Source organism: Taurulus bubalis (assembly GCF_910589615.1).
Source record: "Taurulus bubalis genome assembly, chromosome: 18".
Taxonomy (NCBI): Eukaryota; Metazoa; Chordata; class Actinopteri; order Perciformes; family Cottidae; genus Taurulus; species Taurulus bubalis.
Window position 1 is genome coordinate 11,099,874 of NC_136606.1, and position 19,201 is coordinate 11,119,074.

The 19,201-nt window shown below is 42.9% G+C and overlaps 1 protein-coding gene across 2 annotated transcripts in view; it reads right to left on the reverse strand.

Moving 5' to 3' along the window:
• Window positions 1-2,302: 2,302 nt before the first annotated feature.
• Window positions 2,303-19,201, reverse strand: part of stau2 (staufen double-stranded RNA binding protein 2) — an 80,356-nt gene continuing 63,457 nt past the window's right edge. The window contains exons 14-15 of one of the 2 annotated variants that reach the window (XM_079234005.1): window positions 4,877-4,942; window positions 2,303-3,768 (exon numbers count right to left, since the gene is read on the reverse strand). In XM_079234005.1, the coding sequence (XP_079090131.1) occupies window positions 3,733-3,768; window positions 4,877-4,942 (102 nt within the window). In that variant the 3' untranslated portion in view covers window positions 2,303-3,732. Of the gene's footprint in view, window positions 3,769-4,871; window positions 4,943-19,201 lie in introns of both variants that reach the window. The other variant, XM_079234006.1, reaches the window with a different exon arrangement.

The window sequence follows — 19,201 nt, forward strand, 5'->3', positions numbered from 1 at the left end:
GTGTACCGAAGCAATCAGCACCAAGTGCAGCCACTTCCAGCTCCTGTTGGGACTCCGTGTAGATCAAAACGTCCTCGTTGTGTGAAATAGCCCTTTATGTAAGCGCACACGCACACGCACACACACACACACACACACACAAAATACACACTTTGGACTCATCCAAGAAAGAAAACTATTAGGATTTTGGCTTGAATCATTCGTTGGACATTAATCTACATCTATAGGATTCCCTGCACTCTTTTATCCTCCTGTTAATACAGCTCTAATTTAGAGGACTTCAAAGGGGGTCGATGACACATCATTCAGATGGAAAAATCGATGACTCAGGCATTTGCTTTTGCATGGCACGGACAAGCTCCACAGGCCCATTGATTTTATTCTATTTTGGGCAGCAAGCTTCACCTCCAATATTGGCTGGTCAGAGCGAGGCAATTCATCTGGGGTCTAACACGGCCCCAAGCTGGTCTGCCACTACCTGAACAAGCTTCTGGAATAGAGATCTGCTGCTAATGTGTGTGAACAGCCTTGGCGCTCCTCAATGGCTAGCAGATGTAGCTGCCAGCTGAGTCCATTAGTCAGCGAGGTTGAATTGGACCGCCGCTGTCCCGCTCGCTCATTCATCTCGCTAATGGGAGAGAGCAGAGTGGGTTTGGAGGTGCAGAGGCGGTCTGCGTGCTGGAGGACAGCACAGGTGGTGGAGCGACGTGCACAAGTAAAAGTGATGGAATGATGCAACACGAGCATGTGACACATGAGGCGCACACACACACTCATAAAGTCAAAGATTGAGTCTCTCTATTTGGAAAACACAAACAGTGGACTTTGACTCCGGGGTGACATTTGCCTCCAGTGTGAATTGACAGGATGTCATGACATTACAAAAGTTGTCGTGATTAATTTGTAAAGCTCAAATAGCACGAGTAAAGGACGACGTGAAACTGCGTCTTTGTCCTCGGGAAGTAATTTGATATTCTGGGCTGTGTGTCTGCACACTTAACTGAGAAACTGTGGGTAAACCAGCAGGTTGTCCTGAGAATGCTGCACAGGGATTTAAGTCTGGGGATGTTCTATATTTTCCTATCGTCAACTAATTCCAAGAAAAGACCAACACAAATAAACAATAATTGACTCTCCTCACCAGTCTGGTTTCTGAAGCCAAAGCTTCCTCAGTGGGCAATATGTTCCTTCATTATCACATTACATTTCGCTGACGCTTTTATCCAAATTTATTATGAATACACGGGCACTGTAGGTCACTTTAAGTCCAACCGCATACACATTTTCTAACAACTACAATGCCCAGCTATTTTACAAATTACTGAGCCTTAAAAAAAAATTATATATATACATATATATATATATATATGTATATATATATATATATAAATAAATATAAGAGTTGAATTTTCTCTAGGCATCAGTGGGTGTGGGGCTGAGAGCCAAAGACGATGTAGAAAAGTCAGAAAGTAGAGCGAGATGGAATAATGCAATATTAGTTTTGGTCTTTTCAAAGGATGTGTTGACGGTAGACTGATCTCTCAGATTAGGGATACTTCTACAGAGGAGACGAGTGTGCTTGGCGTCATTAGATGATTTATAAAACACACATACAAAAAGGCTTTGGCATTAGATAAATGCTATGCTTTTATAAAGAGAGTTGGAATAACAACACAATAAAAATCTTTAGTGCATTTTTTTTGGAGCACAACTACCCAATTTGTTGTTATGTGCTATTAAATTTGAGTAGTCAATATGACTAATGAATGTAGTAGCATAGGCATTTAGGAGGTAAATGATAATAAATGTTATTTATGTCTTTTTCTCTTTGAGACATTTTTTAAGTACTTTATGTTTCTTAGATTCTCTCTCAAAAGCTAAGGAAGGGCTTGGTGTCAGGTGCAACATTTTCATTTTACAATCTTGACCCTTACTCGCTTTTTCCAGAACTTTAAATCGCATCAGGTGATCAGAGTTCCATACTTTGGTCATGTGAAGACAACTAAACCTTCATGACAAATGAGAAACATGTATCCACAGCTGCAGAAAGTACCAGAAATAACTAGTAGTTTGTTTATTCACATACACTACAGTATATGCTGTGAATGGCATCACCCTGTTTCTCATTTTCACTTACTTGAATGTAATTTTAGTTTGAGCTGATGAAGTTTGAACATTTGTGTAAAAGTAGATTTATTTCAGAAACAGTACTAACTTCAGTTGGAGCAAGATGTATTTATACGCGTTAAAAAAAGAAAATGAGACACAAAGAAGCTGGGTTTTTTTTTTCCACATGAACTGAGGTGTTTTTACTGCATTTCAGTAACAGAAACAGCCTTATTACACATTGTACTCACAGCGAAGAAGAAGACACGTCCTCAATGTCAGTGAACAAAGTGGGCTTTAGGGAAGGGAGTCTGTGGTCTGAGTCGGACACAGACTCCCTTCGCTCAAAAGACGCACTCCAGACAGAATGCAGGCATTAAAAGCACCCAGTTGATGCCTTGGCGGGTCAATACAACACACACAATGGGTGTAGATGTGATCGACAAAACTGTGGGGGGAGAGGGGGACAATCCACTGACACAAAATCACTGGAATGGAGAGGACTTTTCATTCACTGGAGGACATGCAGTCACGCCCGTAAAAACTCTCTGGAGTTTGGAAGTTTACTGGTAACAGAGAATATGCGCAAAATACTAACCACTGGCCTCTATTTCTAGATAAAAAGTGATACTGCAGTGGCCCCTTTGCCTCCACTGTTGGTCAGTTGATGCTCCAGTGATGCTATGCCAGTGTGGGGTCATGTTAAACGGGAAAGTTAGACCCTTCAGGAAGTAAAGGTTAGTCCAACCTTCCCTCCTGGGTGGTCGACACTTCTACTGATTACTGCTAACACCAGTTTTGTCCTTTTTGTCCACATGAAAAAAACTTGTCTGTGTTATTTTTTGGAATATGATACTCTTGCAAGTCATACACATCCATATAGATAGATGAAATCTTTTTTTTTTATGTCAGCATACAAGGTAAACTGGGTGACTATATATGAAGACAACAACTACAACTTTCACAGCACTGGCATTGGTTAATGTTAAATACAGTACTCAAGCATTGTTAGATTAGTAAAATAAAAAAAAATAAAAAAACAGAAACATAATACCCCCGAAAAAATAAGCTACTGTACGCAAGTTGGTTTCTCCCCTAAAATGTTTCTTTTGTGTTTCAATGGCATGATGTACATATTTGTTTTTAACCATACCAAAAGACATTTATCCAAAGGGAAAATTGTCTATGCAGTGTATCACTTTGGATTTCCCTTAATTTCATACAGTACCATGCATTTATCTCATTAGTTTGTGTTTCATTTCTTATATTTTTTGTCCTCTAAATTTTGACTGAAATCATCAATAAACGTGTTAACATAGCGTTGTCTTCACATAGACTCAGGTAATGGTGTTTTAGTCGGTCATTTCTCGGTGCACATCCACCCTATTGCATGTTGACAGGTTTTGCAGGATACAGTGGCAATCGTGGGGTGGGGGTGGGTAGAGAGGGTGGGGGCATTGTGGGTAGTGGGGACACTGTGGGTTGTAGGTTATGGGACTTTGGGGTGTTGGGTGGGTGGGGTTTGTCAGGTTAGTGTATGCCGAAGGAGAGGTTCGGGTTGTCAGCTCCTAGACGACAGCCTTTGAATCCTTGCAGACCTGAGTGGTGGTGCCTGAGTTAGTCTGTTTAATGTCCATCCTCCCTCCCACATGGTTCACTGGTCTGAAAACACAAATATAACTGGGTTAGGGCAGGTTTTTCTCAGAGACCTCAAGCAATGCTGTTAATAATCAGTCACGCGGTTGGCAATTTGTTTGGTTGGTAATGTTCCTCAGGAAGATCTCAGGATTTAATTCCTTCAAAGTATGTGATCCCTGTAAAAGAAAACCAAAAGTGCTGCCGCTGTTACTCTCGACACTTCAGAAGTCCTTGACCTCAGTCTGTTTCACACCAAATGTCTCCTGTTCTGTGGTTTTTCTCAGAAAGGACTGTACAAATATTCATGTGTGAGAGTGCAAAGGAAAGCAGTTGATGGAGGAAATGGGTGTGTTTTCATGTTGATAACTGAAGTAATCTGAAGCCTAATGACCAAAAATCTGTTAACAACAAGGGCAACTTGATGAGTTTTAGAGCCCAAGAGGGGAAATACCGGAGCTAGAAATGAGTGATTAACTGCTCAAGTGAAAGGGCGATTGCTACCATATTTCCCCCTCTCGTCCTCTGATGACAAAACAAAGTTGTTATAACGCTGCAATTGTCTTTCCTCTCTTTGTTTCTTTCCTCTTTGTTTCTAAAGGAGACTCAGGCCTGCAAAAAACATTTTTTCCCAGGGCACACCTACTATAAAAATACTCAAATGCTTGACAGTGATTTCCTTCTCGGTCCTTCCTCCCCTCCTTTGCTCGTAGTGGAGGGAAGCTACGTGAAGAAAGACATCTTTTCTACCATGACTGAGCCTGGGTTGCGTTAGCCATCATGCAAAGCTCTGAGCACTGGGAGGAGTGTATGCATGTAAATATAGACGCCTTTTGTTGCTTTCCTATGTAGGAGAAAGGCTGGATGGAAATGTTGGATGTGTGTTTGTGTGTGTGTGTGTGTGTGTGTGTGTGTGTGTGTGTGTGGGTTTGTGTGGGTGTGTGTGCGTGGGGAGGGAGCCGATGATGGACCAGCCTGCAGCGCTGAGGATTTGCAAAAAGCCGGATTGGCACAGACACACACGCACATCTGGCTCCTCACTAGACAAGCATCTGTCCACCCTGATTGGTCGATTGATTAAACATCCAACACTGAGCGTCTGTCTGTGTTTAGCGTGATCCGTGTCCTACCGTACCTTGATGGGGCCATCCACCGGGTCCAGTCCCTGCTCCGACAGCTGTTTCAAGGCACTTAGAGCAGCCTGAGAAGAGAGGGAACAACAGATGGTTGATTGAGTGAGGGAGGAGGGAGACGGGGAGATTGGGTGGGAGGAGAGTGAGTGTCACCCTTCAGCTGCTTTTCAAATAACACTTACTCTGGGAAACCTGATGCCAGCAGGACACTTTCCCTTCGTTCTCTGTTGTTTTTGGCTCCTCTCCGCTGACTGTTTATCTAGCGTTATTGGGTTAACATTTCCACTTTATGTTTCGGCTGCTCTGCATTTTCCTAAGTCAGTCTGAGTGACATCTGTATTCTCTGTGACCACAGCTAAACAAATAGCAGCAGGTCTGAAATACCTATAAATCATAAAGGTAACACAACACAGATAATCTTAACTGTGTCGCCCCAAAACCCACACAAAATGAATGAAAATACACAAGTGTGTAACATTTGTATTGCTAATTGTTTAATGATTTAATTATGTTACATTTTTGGTTGAGAAGTTCAGTGCAAAATTAGACTTTCACAATCTCACATAGGAAATAGCTTTGAATTTACCGCTTGTGGCACATTTAGTTTCCTAATCACAATCAGCCATGTGTAGCAATCGAATGCCATGTCATTAAAAAACTACATCCTATCTATATTCCCATGAATTCACGCTACTTGAAGAATTCACTGGAGCCTTGTGCCAAGCCTCCATCAGAAATGCCATGAGGTCATTTCCTTCCTGCTCCTCGCCCGCCTGCCTGTGCCAGCGAGAGGGGCTGCTGGAGATACGATGAGGGTCCAGCCTGCTATCATAATATACGCAACATGTGTGGGAGTCGAGAGGTGCAGTGCAGACTGACACACATGCTATGTTAAGTGGGACTGGAAGATAAACAAAATAACAAATGAAACCTGAGGATGCAGAGGTGTTTTAGTGGAATCTTCTGGACATTTTGTAACTTCTGAGTGCTGATCCACACCAGTAGTGACACTGCTGACAACCACCGAGCTAAACCCATCGTCACCATAAAGACCCCTAATTAATGTCACGGGCAGAAACCACTTGCAGACCACTTCTATAGAAGAGCTGTTTAAGAGAGCTTAACCGGGTTGCAGTTCCGATCCTGACACAGATCCTTTCTCCATCCAAAAGATTGGCTCCAGATGCGTTTGCCCGCTCTCCCTTTCCCTCCGTCTCTCGGTGTTGGAGCAGACGTGGGCGCTGGGGAATATCACCCCCACCAGAACCGACACTACTGGATCAGGCACTGCAGATTTCCATCCAAACCATCATGAACGACAGTGTATTTCTCATTCGGTATCCGTGCAATAAGAACACTGTTACTGCGCTATCATGCTGTCTAACAAGGATTTAATCGTCCTTTGAAAGCACCACCAACTGTTTTAATTGCATGCTTACAAATGCTTTCAAATGGTAGATAATTCCTTCTGGGAACCATTCACATTATATAAAACATGATGTTCTAAAGCACACTAATTTACGCTGGTGAACCCATATCGGTGTGATTTAGTGAGGACGAAAGTTAATTGCGTAATTACCTATCATTTGAGCATGAAAATGATTTATTTTTGTTTGTGCGTTTCATGTCGCAGATCTTTTTAGGGTTAGTCATGTTGAATGTGTACATGCATAACATCATTAATGTAGATTCAGTAGTCATTATATTTGGGTGCAAATTTTTATAAACGGCAGCACGGACGGAAACAATCTGATGCTTAAATGTTGATTCGTCCAACTGTAGTTCCTAAACATACTGCATAGTCTATTTAAGTAGTAAATAATGTACTAGTAGTACAATAAATAAGATAGGAGTATTGATATATAGTACTTCACATAAACTGAACAATACTGTTGAAAAAGAAAAACTTCACAAAAAGAAAAACTCATTAAAAAAAACAAATGACATCACCTCCTAAAGCTTCACTTTATTATTTTACATCTGGAATCAGCCCCAGCCGGGATCTCTTACACTCCATCACTAGTTAATCAGGGGCAAGATAAGGCAAACGTGGCTCTGCTCAGTAGATGAGTGAGATGTGACGACTGTCTGAGTTTACCTCATTACGGAGCCCACCAACGTCCATCTGAGCTTTATTCAGCTGGTGCTGACAAATTAAATTCACTCCACAAGAATATCTGAATGGCGGACATTTTTCTGATTTCTCACAGACAGAGACGTCTCCATGTGAATAACTGTCTGTATTTAAGTTAATAAGCACTTAAGAGGATGCATCTATCACGCTTTAATCCTGAGAAAATATAAATCCCACTGCACAGCGTATCAATGTGTCTCTGTGGAATGTAATATGTAGAGGAGGATGTTACACTTTATCACCTGTGTGCTCACGTCCAAATTCATTTTCTAAGTGTTTAACTTCAGATTATGAGTAACATAAACCAGGAATCATAATTTATAACCGACAGGTGCAAGGGTCAAAATCTGGTTTGAATCCATCAAATTGAGAAAAAAAAAAGAAAGACGGATGCTTACAGGTACTGAAAAATGTGCAACAATATAGTAGGACTGGTTTGAAAAATTGATACTGTTGGGTTAATACTGAAGGCTTTTCTCCAGAGACTCAGAAATCAACTGGAGCCCCTCTAAGTCTGTAACAGACAATTTATGGTGCAATGTGTTTTTTTTTCTCTGCGAAGATCTGACAGCCAGTGAGATTTAGAGCTTGGATATACTTGCAGAGATTTAAGGTGACAACCCTGTAGAACATGACAGCTGAAGGAATGTTTTCACAATTACACTGTTAATATACATAAATCATATCGGGACTCCTGATATAACCGTTTTTTATATGTATAAGGTGTCATCTCCCAATGACCAGGACCGTCCACACATACTGAAGCGGAAAAAGTAATTAAGATAGGAGGGGAACCTAACGCAGCCAGATTAATCCAGGACACATGATCAGGTCACACCTGATAAACAACAGGCACAGATCAATCTCCGTTTTCTCTGCTGACCAATAAATTGTAATCACAACCAACTTCCCCATAATTACCTTTTGTTTGTTGTATTTATTCGGTTTGGGATTTTTCTCTCCCTGAGTAAATAGCTAGAGCCCATCTGTTGGAGGAGTGGTGGGGGGGCGCTGACTGGAGACAAACAGCCATAAATCAGAGGTTTGGCGGTGGCAGCGCTGCTGATATACGACAGGCAGGCATGAAGGCCGTGGCAGCCAATCCCCGGGCCCGGCAGCCCAGCGAAGGACACAGCGCCTAAGACAAATACTGGGGCTATCTGTGGAAATGGCAGCCAGTGAAATCATTATTTTTCTAATGAGATAAGTTGGCCATCGTTAAAGGCAGCCGCTACTCTGACGCATCAACACCAGCGGAGTATGTTTAGTCTGAGGCCGAGTTACACAAGGTGGAGGTGTTCCATCTCTGTCATAGGACAGGGAGGGAATAAGAGCTGGGTGAGGAGACAGTGTGTAGAGAGGATGCTGAGTCATTCACAAATGGAAGAGGCTTTTGAAATTGATGTGTGAAACTTGAAAAAGAAAAAGTTGAATTGGCCACTAAGGGCTTTACCAAATGAGTTGGGTTAAGCTAGAAATGTTTGTTTTAAGTTTCCTCTTATCATGCCTGAAGTGGTTCAGAATGGCCACACTCAAAAAGCTACCGGTCATTGAGCTGTAAGACCCGTTAATCGTTTTAAACATGGGTCTCATTACACGTTTTCAGTCTCTCCTGGAAGTATTCCTAGAGTTGTGTAGAGAATGAAAAAAAGCTGACCAACCATCTGACGAGTACTTCTCATATTCTCATGGAGTAGAGTGGAGGCTTCAGACCAACATTAGCACTGCGCCAGAAAACGAAACAAAACAGTGCCTCATTCACTTCAATGAAACCACTGCATTGGCTCAGCAGGGGGGCTGACGCAGGGGGCTCAAACAACAGTGCAGGGTTGTTTAGCAAAAAATATTAAACCTTTTGCTGCAACATAATTAATTGTCATCTGGAAAATGCAAACATGTGCACATTAAAAACAGCATTGTGTCTTTTTCACCATCTTCTCGCCAGAACCTATAAGAGCAGGCCCATGCTGCCTTGAGTTTCATATGGGGTACTAAAGTCACCCTCATCACTCCTTCTTCACCCATCATTCCCCAACACAATTTTAGATAACAACCCAGCACTCTCCATCAATCCAAGACTGGGAGCCAACCTGAAGCGCCCCACAGCCACTTGACACATTCATCTATCTATCTCGCTGTCCCGAGTTCAAAGGCTCAGACAAACAGCGGTCGAAATGCGATGGCGTCTGAGGAGGATCTGCGACCGTGGCCGAGCTCCTGATGTGGATTGACAAGGCCGGCTCATTTTTCTGGGCCTGCTGCGCTCTTAATGGTTTCCCCAACAGAGTCTTCGCTTCCGTCAGCGGCTTAGCCAAACAAAGGCCCGGTCCCACAGGAGTCCCTGGCACCGGCCTGATGGATCTGATGGATCGTTGGATCACACTGACCCTGACAAATCAGACCCCTGAGTCAGCTCTCACTGCTGGACTACTGGGCTGTAGAGCATTAATGAAGACATTATGGGGAATGGGAGGGTGGTTGAGGTAAAGGTGTAAAAAAAAAAAAAAGAACAAGGGGGAAGAGACAGGAGAGGTTACGGACAAAAAAAGAACAGACAAATGAAATGTTTGGTGGGAAAGGAAGCTGAGAGACGAGGGGAAGGAGGCTTCAATTCTTCGATCTCCATCACTTCACCCTCTGGCCTTAAGCAGCCATCAAAGACACCAGGGAGGTCCTAATGAGGTGAAGACCACCAGCACATCATTCACCCTCACATACTTGCATCTCTTTCTCTCCTCCCACTCTGAATCTTCAGAGCAGTAGAAGAAAGAGAAAAGTTAGCCGAGTTTGAACGTTCTCTTTGCTTTATCAGATCCTGCCTCTGCTCTGCTGGAGGCCACATGAAAGCACAGACGCCAGCTTAAGATTTAACCCAATGACCCAATCTCAGTCGTACAGTGTGGTATTTCCCTCTTTACCAGCTGGACTCTGCTCTAATCTTGAGTCCAGGCTACGAGCATCAGTGGCAGCCTCTCATCGTTGCCTTGATCCTGAATCATTGTCTAAGTCGTGTGTCTGGACGTTCACATTATCTGAGGCAGCAAGGCGCAGGAGAGGGAATGCTTGGTTCCTTCCTCAGACTAATTGTTCTTATTTAGTTTGGCAGGACTGGAAACCACCTCTCAACAGCTCTACAGGTGCAGTAACATAGATACACGTGGGCATGTATACAAATATGAAACAGAAACAGTTAAAGAGATGAAGTTGTAAAGGCTCAAGACGTGTGGGGTTATGTTGTAGCATGCAAGTCTACTCTGCCTGAGGAGTAAGCGGACACAGTGGAGCATTGCATCGTTTACAGGAACAATATTGCACGTCCCCACTTCTACCAAGTACAACTCCACCCCTGATAAACACAAACCACAGCCCTGTTTCGCAAATACTTCCTAAACAGTGGATCGTCAGAATCAGAGAGGACTCTGGGGTGGACAAACCGTAACCCACACAAGCTGCTTTTGTTTCCTCAATTGTACAATCACTATTAATCCTCTTATTTTGCAATAACTGGCTGGCTGTTGGGCCTTAATAATAATAGAAAGAGTCAGATTAGAGTTGAGTGGCTGGCTCTCAGCTGCTTCGAGGTGAGGGGGGACTTGGAACATGAAGGGGATGCAGGACGGCTGCTGATGAGGATGATCTAAGGGACTTCCACTTGACTAAACAATGACCAGAGTGGATTTCAAACGGGGTGTTTTACAGTCTGGAACCTGGGAAGTTGGAAAAATGAGTGCCCCGTTGTCAGAGAAGTTCTGAAGCTGATATATTGTTCTGGAGAGGGCTTGTTCTGTTTTCAAAAGGCCACATAAAAACCTTGACAGTGCTCCCTCTTTCTGCGCTCACTCCCCAAAGCAGAAAGAAACATGAGATCCAGGGAGGAGAACACCCCAGCCCATCTTTTTGTCCTGTGTTAACCCGGTTGTCACGTCACATCTTTCTCTGATGTTCATTAAAGTCTTTCAAACGTTATCTATTGCAGATTTTCCTCTTCTTCTTTTTTCCCTTCTTCTGTCAACTACTCTCTAACTTCTTCTCATCCTTTGGCTTTCGTTTCCTCTAAATTCTTTTAATTTTCCCTCTCCCCACATCAAAACTCTGGACAGGGATCACTGGAATATTCCCGCATAGCTCGTGGAGAACACCTGTGTGTGCATGAGTGCTGGCAGTCTATGCGTCTTATTTGTTAATGCGGTGCGATATGTACATGGATTCTTGAGTAACTACAGAGAAAGTGTATTCAGATCCTCTCACCAAATCTCTTCCTCACTCTCTCTCCAGATTTCACATCCTCTGCCACATCAGAGGCATTGATAAAAGAGGCAGTGTGTGCCCGTTGGTGGACGGGCTGCAGCCTGACATTACGTTAATTCTTCTGAAGTTTCCCTTCTTGCAACTATGAACGCTGCACAGCTAAATAAATACATTCTCTATGAGCAAATCTATTTGATTTCTGCATACTTCTCAGTCATGTGTGCATGCTGCCACATTACAGTGATCGGAATTCCTACAGTGGATCGTGTGTGTATTCAGGCCTGAGACGAGCACTGGAGGCTGGCTGAGCTAAGTTAGCGGGTAACGGCTGTAGGGCTCCCCAGGGGAGCAAGCCTTCGCTGACATGGGAAGCCATAAATAAGGGCCCAGGGCGCAGCGCCATGTCATGCGTCATTTGGGCCGGAGAGGCCTGCTTTATCCCCCTCCCATCACCGAGCGGCTGAGCATGGCACCTCCTAGAGCGTAATACAAAACATATGGGCAAAGGGCGAGGAGCAGAAGCACCTCAGCATACCTTACTCCTGCCCTGTCAGCAAAGCTCCTCGGAGGAAAAGCAGATACAGCCAAAGACGGCCTCTACGATAACACTGTGCTTGTATGCCACATTCAAACTTTGTCAAGGAACAGATTGGTGAGCGTGGTTATGTTTGATGTTATAACATCACATGGCACTTATAGGATATCATTATTTATTGTTGGATAACAGCAATGAAAAGTGAGCAAGTTTAACTGGTACCACTATTTAGTATTTATGACCAGTATATAAGCAATGAAGAGTTAATAGTGTTTATTAGTTCATAACATGACTTATTGTATAAACAGTTCATGGATGCTTATAACACAATATAATAGTTGTGATCATTCATAATGTTTAAAAAGCACATATAAAAACGACTTTTAAACTATTTGTGAATGATTTGTTCATTTTTGTATTACGACCCCAACATTTATTAAAACACTTCAATATCATTGTAAGCCAATATATTCTTATTACTGACAATTAAAACCAATGTCAGGATAGTACAAACAAATAGCGGAGTTGGTTAAAGAGTTGCTCTTCCTTTTAAAGACTGATATCAGTTAACTGTGTTGTTTGGCTGCTGTATCTGTGTACACAGTAAAGCAATCTAGGTTGAAAATGAGTCAAAATGAGTAAGTGAAAGTATGACAGTGTCCCTTTAATCTAAAATAGAGACGATGACACATTTGTATCATCTTCAACCTCCTTTTTCAAAGGAATCTGCCACCCACAAGAAGCCCATCCTCAATATTGCTAATTCCAAGGTTTCTGATAAATCAGTGACTAAATACAGCATGAGATAAGATACGGAGCATGAAGAATGCATTGGTAATGGGACTACTGCCTGTGAAGATAATGGGGAAGAAGAGAAGACTGCCTCGAGGACAGTGACTCACCAACATGACTGCTGACCAACATACACAGCCTGAATGATGAGAGGCTGGGTGGACTATTCCCTTATGAATCATCCTACGAAACACAACTATTTCATTCACAATTTCTTGGCCTGTATAGATGACTTCAGCAGAAATAATGTTGCCTTGTTGACATTATTGTGCCTATAAGTCATGGAAAAGATTGAAGATGCTGCACAAATAGGGGTGGTCAAAGAGTTCATTAAATGCTGTCCTGGAAATTCGCCTCCTGGGCTAATAGTAAAGTCATGGTGGGAGATTTGGGAAACATCCACCTGACTGTCCTCTATGGTTAATGTCTGCTTCCATGAAGTTTCCCCAGTGACTCCACAGCCGTGTTACATCACCTCATCTCCACCTGCAGAGATCCTTGTTTCTATGCCAGAGGGAGAAGCTTCTATAATCCTGAACAATTGGACTCAAGTTGCTTTAGGGGAGGCACAAAAAGCGGTGGGAAGAAAAGCCAGCCTTCAGGCACTCGCTCTCTTATCAGCGGAGAGATAGTCATCGGTCCCGAGGGGCGTCCCATTTCTCTCTTTTCTGCCCTTCTCTTCCCTCTAATCTCCCCTTTCTTTCCACTTTTCTGTCGGTGTCAAAGATCGACCACATGATCCTTTTAACTGCTCTTTTCCTGACAATTTTCATTGTCCTGAATTCAAAATGACAAACTCATACTGTTTGCTTGGTGATGGAGTGCACAGCATAGTTAAAGTGAGCAGCGGTTGGGTTTGGGATGATAACGTGATGGCTGTGGTTGCTGCCTGGCTGCTGCACAACCAGAGGCAACGACCTTGTCTGTCTACAGCGTAGAAGCATGGGCAGCCACTGCAGAGCTGGGATCCAAGGTAAATCAATCACTTGCCCCCTATTTGCATAGATAATAAACTTAGTAAAGATAGAGCAGTGAGCCGTATCAATCACTCGTAAGGATATCAGCATGGATGTCAAAGAGCCTTTTTGGCTGTCATCAGCACTTCCTTTAAAATTGGAATCCAATTATTTCTTCATCATTTTCTTCAGGGATGGAAGCTAAAATACCATTTGTATTAGAAATGTTCCTCATAAATGAAGAGACAGAGCTGATGAGTCATCAGAGCGGCAACTTCACATTACAGAGTAGTGTTTAAAGCCTCCGATGCCCTCATACTGACAACAGCTGCTGGATGTCTTGTGCTCAGAACCTCAGGGTGGAGATATGCTTGAAACGAAGCAGCTCGTGGAACATGTTATATGTTGTATAATATAATGTCGGAATTCCTACATCGGAAATGTCTGGCGGGAAAGGGGGAGAGGGGGGTTTCAGACGCTGCATAGTGATCCCACAAGCACTTTGCTGAAAGCGTACCCCTTTAGACCAACAAAAAAGGGTGACTAGATTTACAGCGCAGACTTTACAGGTGTGGAGAGGCAAAAAAGAGGAACATGGGGATGTAGTATATGAAAGGGTTAAGATAAAGGGTGAGGGGCTAAGTGTCTTACTGTGACAGCCGCCAGCTGCATGCAATAATCCCCAACTCTCCATCAAGAGCCCTTTATATTTCCTTGTCAGACACACCAGTGTGTATGAGAGAGAGCATGGCTGTTGGACAAGCAGTCCAGTAACAAGAGAGGACCCACAGTCAGACAGCGTTTTACACCTTTTTCCCCTGGTCTCTTCCTCCTTGTAGCTCCCTAAGCTCCTTTCGGCGTTGACTTTTAATCACCTCGAACACATAAGGGACACGCCAGTAAAACCTGTTGCTGTGTTTTATAATTTGCTATGGATCCCCACAAGGCCCGTGACCGTTTCTCATTTTCTAGCAGGCTCGCTGGGCCTATAAGATATGGATGGACATTTTGTCTCTGCACCTAAATCCCCCAAAAATACTGACTGGGTCTTCAAGTGTGTGTGTTTAGAGGGGTCGATTAAGACCCATTACGCCTATGGGAGCCCTTGAAGTGTTATGAAAACCCTACTATGTTCCTATGGCAACTGGTAGTGTGTACTATAAAGACAGATTATGTATAAGGCATGTTTACTGAAAACAATAAATTCCAGCATGCTTACATCAAGAGGCAGTCCTTGCTGGATAAGGCTCCTCCAACCAGGCTGGTTCTCTGATGAAAAGGTCCAGGGGCCACACTAACTAGGCAAAGATGGAACGCGATGGGGAAAAACGTAACGTAATGCACACTGGAAACATATGTCTGTTTAAAATGTTAGCATCATGCCATTACCGAGTTAGTTAAAAGCCTGCAGGCCTGTCACAAAGTGTTAAAAAAACAACAGGAACGGATCTCAAGTGGAACAAAGCCATGTTTTGGACTCAGTCTGTGAACACAAAATGGCTGACGTGATGAGCAAACATAGATCGACGTAATGCAAACGTAATGCAAAATAAAAGCACTAATACATGATCTCCTCCAAAATTGGTAATGTAAGTAATGTAGACCACTATTTCAGCCAGATAAGAAACCATTTAATGTCATATTTCTCCATAATGTCTACAGGAAAAACTAAAATGTATAGATTAAAATGAGATAACTGGAACTGATATGTTAAATTCAAATGTTTGCAGAATGGTGTAGTTAACATATGCACAATGCATCAGTGCTACACTTTCCTGCCGGGTGCAGTACAGAGGCTATAACCCATTATTAGGCAGTGATGCCGGGATTTTATCCACAAAAGGAGAGTGAGTACTCAAACCTTTGTGGGCAAGTTTTTACGAGCCACCTCACACATTTTAACAGCATGGCAAACAGACAGTAAACACCAGGAAGGCGGTGCACTTTAACACGTGATTAAGACACAGCTAATTAGATTGCGGACAGTAAAACTGTGAGGAGAATCGTAAAAGAGGGAGCACGGACAGGCCTGAGCGAGGGATCAGGTACAACAAGCAGACATTTAAGTCAGGACACCACAGGCCACTGACAAATGACCGAGCTAAGGTTTCTCATTTCTGTTGCTTTCTCTGCGGTGAAAATGTAAATAGCAGACTTTGTATGGTTAAAAAAAGAAAAGACGCCCCCTCACACACAAGCCCCCCCATGTCCACCATCCATCCATTCCTCCATTCTTCTCCTCCCTCTCCTCTTATGCAGTGGTTGGTCCCATGAAACAGGGGTCAGGGGACTAATGGAGGACCCCATGGCCTTGTGTGCCTCTGGAAACAACCCCCCACTCCCTGCTCTCTTATAAATCAAGCAGGCTTCATTGAGAGTGGCAGAGTCCTCTGATGTCCCAGCCATGTCTCATTTCAAAGTCCTCCTGAAGGCTCACACGGTTCCACGTTTACTCACTGGGCACAAGGGAGATGTGCATGTGGGGGTGAGTGCGAGACTCAAAGAAAGGCGCACAGCCAAACAGAGTGTGTCGAGACAGAGAATGTGTTTGAGTTTAAAGAGAAGTATTTAGGGATAGAGAAGATGTCCCGGAGGCAAACGGGTCTTCTAAAAGAAAATGTTTATTTAGTAACTATGCTGCATTAGATCTCTCACTTGAAAGCATAGACAATAAATCACACCATATTGGGAAAGTCATTACACAATCACTCCAACCCAAAGTGTGTGCAAATGGGCACATGTGAAAATCATGTAAAAGGCCTTCCTCTGGTGAACATGTTCAGTTTACAAAGCATAGAGAAGTGCAATCAAAACATAATTTTCCTCCCTTCATGGTAAATTTAGAGTGTGCGCTCTATAGAAGGATAAATGATGGTTGAGATAATGCCGTTCTGTGTTTTCTTGTAGTCGATGCATTCATAACATTGCCAGATAACTTAGATATGAACTGAAAATAAATGTTTTTCTGAGAACAGATTTTGTTTCAGTCTTTCAACACACGTCATCCAAATGCCGCTGAAAGCATTTAATCAAAACCATGGACATATTAAGGGAAAAGAAAAGAAGACTTTTCTATGCAATCATTATAAATTAGGAAAAAAAGCTAAGGTTAATGAAGAGAGTGTATCGGGAATTCTGAAATGGAACCTTGAGGGACTCCTTTATCAATTATCATTGTGTTGAACTCTGCAGGAGAAATGGTCCACTAGTGCAGACGGTGGTATTTTTTTTACTATTTTGGTATCTTCAAATGCTTCGTATCCTTAAAACACATTTCTATTATTCTGAATGTAGAAACCTGAAGAACTTATTTAGTTTAAAAGAGCAGTTTCAAGTCCCCGTCAAACCTCAACATGTCTTTTTACATTTTGATTACTCCTTCAAAAGGGTCTAACTAACTGTTAGATTTAAATTAAAATACATACAACTTAAACTGTGCAGCTGAGTGTACAACATAGTGTAATCTGTCCAATCATAGATCATATTCCAGATAAATGCTTGGTGCATCACTGCAGGCCTCTGAGCCTGTGAAAGCTGTCAGATGCAACAGGAGAGCGAGCAGGACGGCCTTTTGCTCGGCTAGCTGCGACATGCAAAAGGAGTCAATCTTCCCCCCCCCAAAAAAGAAGTCTCTTCATCTCTTGTTTCCCTTGCCGCTGCAATTTCTTCCTCTCACATTTAGGTAGTGACAGTGTGGTTTGCCTAATCTTTCCTTATCTCCTTTAAATGCGAAGGGTTGGGCTGAATTTGCATGTAAAACAGAACACAAGCTGTCACTTGTGATTTTATTTACAGAGGAGATTTGGAAGACCATGAAGATACTGTTATGAGGTGGGGGCACACACACACACACACACACACACACACACACACACACACACACACACACACACACACACACACACACACACACACACACACACAAACACACACACACACACAGTTTACTTAAACCACAGGAGTGTGTGACACCTTAGATGTAACTGGTGTTAACCCCCGATGTGGCTGTTGTTTTGAGTGTTTCAAAATGTCTGCTGCTTGAGGCCTGAAAATGCGTTAACATCCAGATGAGAGGAAGGTGGTTGTGGTGTAGGTGGGGGGCAGTTAGGGGGGTGGGGGTCTCAGACAGACAGAAAAACATTCCCCAGTCGCTACGCTCATCTCCATAACTCAGTACGCAGCCACAGAGCACTGATCCCAACATGGGACATTAACGACCCGACCCCCACCGCTGAAAGCGTCGTTACCTGCCGGTGAACAGTAAGGGTCATTTAGGGCCCAATTTGTGACTGCCGTGAAAGAAAGGCTCATCTTTTTGCCTCATGGTTGCAGTTAGGGTTAAATAAATCACTTGTAGTAACTCCGTATCAGGCAGGAGGAGCCTCGTCTTGCACGGCTATGGACCTGTCAGTGAAATCTGAGTTGATAGCTTGTACTTACAGAAACTTTAAACTAAACTAAACGGCGTACCATAATCATATTGTGTACGGTGGAAATCAAAAACAACTTTTACAAACAAATAGCCTGTAAGCATCTGAGGGATTGGATTTCATTAAGTCAAGGAAGCAACAAAAGATTATAATTACAACCAACAATACAGGTCATTGTGCAGAGAGTGTGTGTGTGTGTGTGTGTGTGTGTGTGTGTGTGTGTGTGTGTGTGTGTGTGTGTGTGTGTGTGTGTGTGCGTGCGTGTACATGTGTGTGTGTGTGTGTGTGTGTGTGTGTGTGTGTGTGTATATGTGTGGTTGTTTTTATGCCTTTGAGGTATCCCTGCAATTACTGTCAGTGTATGATTTGCTTTTGGAGCACTCTATGATGATTAATTCTAAGATGTTTTTAAACACAAGACGTGTGTCACATATCAAGTTAAAGGGCTTTTTAAAATCCAGAGCGTTTCCCTCAGAGTTGCACAATCGATGTTTGATGCGTTGTGCAACTTTAAAAGTGGGACAAGACAGCGAGTCACAGTTACACTACCTCCAAGCAACTAACGAATGTAATGTTCTGTTTACTCCAACTTATTGGGGGTAAAGTACTGCTCTTCATTCTTGTATAAGTGTTTGCAAAATCAATAAAACAGATTTAAATAAAACTGGGACAAGACTTAAAGCATCCGTGTTGGTTTGCCGTCCTCTGTTTTATCCACGTCATATGACGGTGACCTAAGGAGCTGTGGAATTGGGGATTAAGCAGCTTGACACACATTCACCGTATCAACCGTGTGTTAAACTGAGTATTTCCTAAACGCTCATAAAGAGGAATATTCATTACTGCTCACTTTTATATACTTCGTAGCAAAACCTCTCAAAATACAGCCTTAACATTCCTCCACGGCAGTAAAGTTTGTATATTAGGACAATAAAATACAACAGGAGACAGAACAAAACTGTTTGCATAATGCTGATTATGAAACAAAAGGTGAATGTCAACCTTTGCGGAGTGAAAACCTAACTGCGTTGGTGTTAGAGAAGGTGTTTTCTCCACAGGTGACATATCTCACATGAAATATCTGGCCCTTATCTTGGGGACCTTTTCAGCGAGGCGAACTATCACTCAGTATCAAATGACATTAAGATAATGAGCCAAAGACGCTACAAAAGAGCGGGAGGTAGCGAATTAGGAGCCGGGCTCGCTTATGCCTCCCACGGGGGTGATGAGTG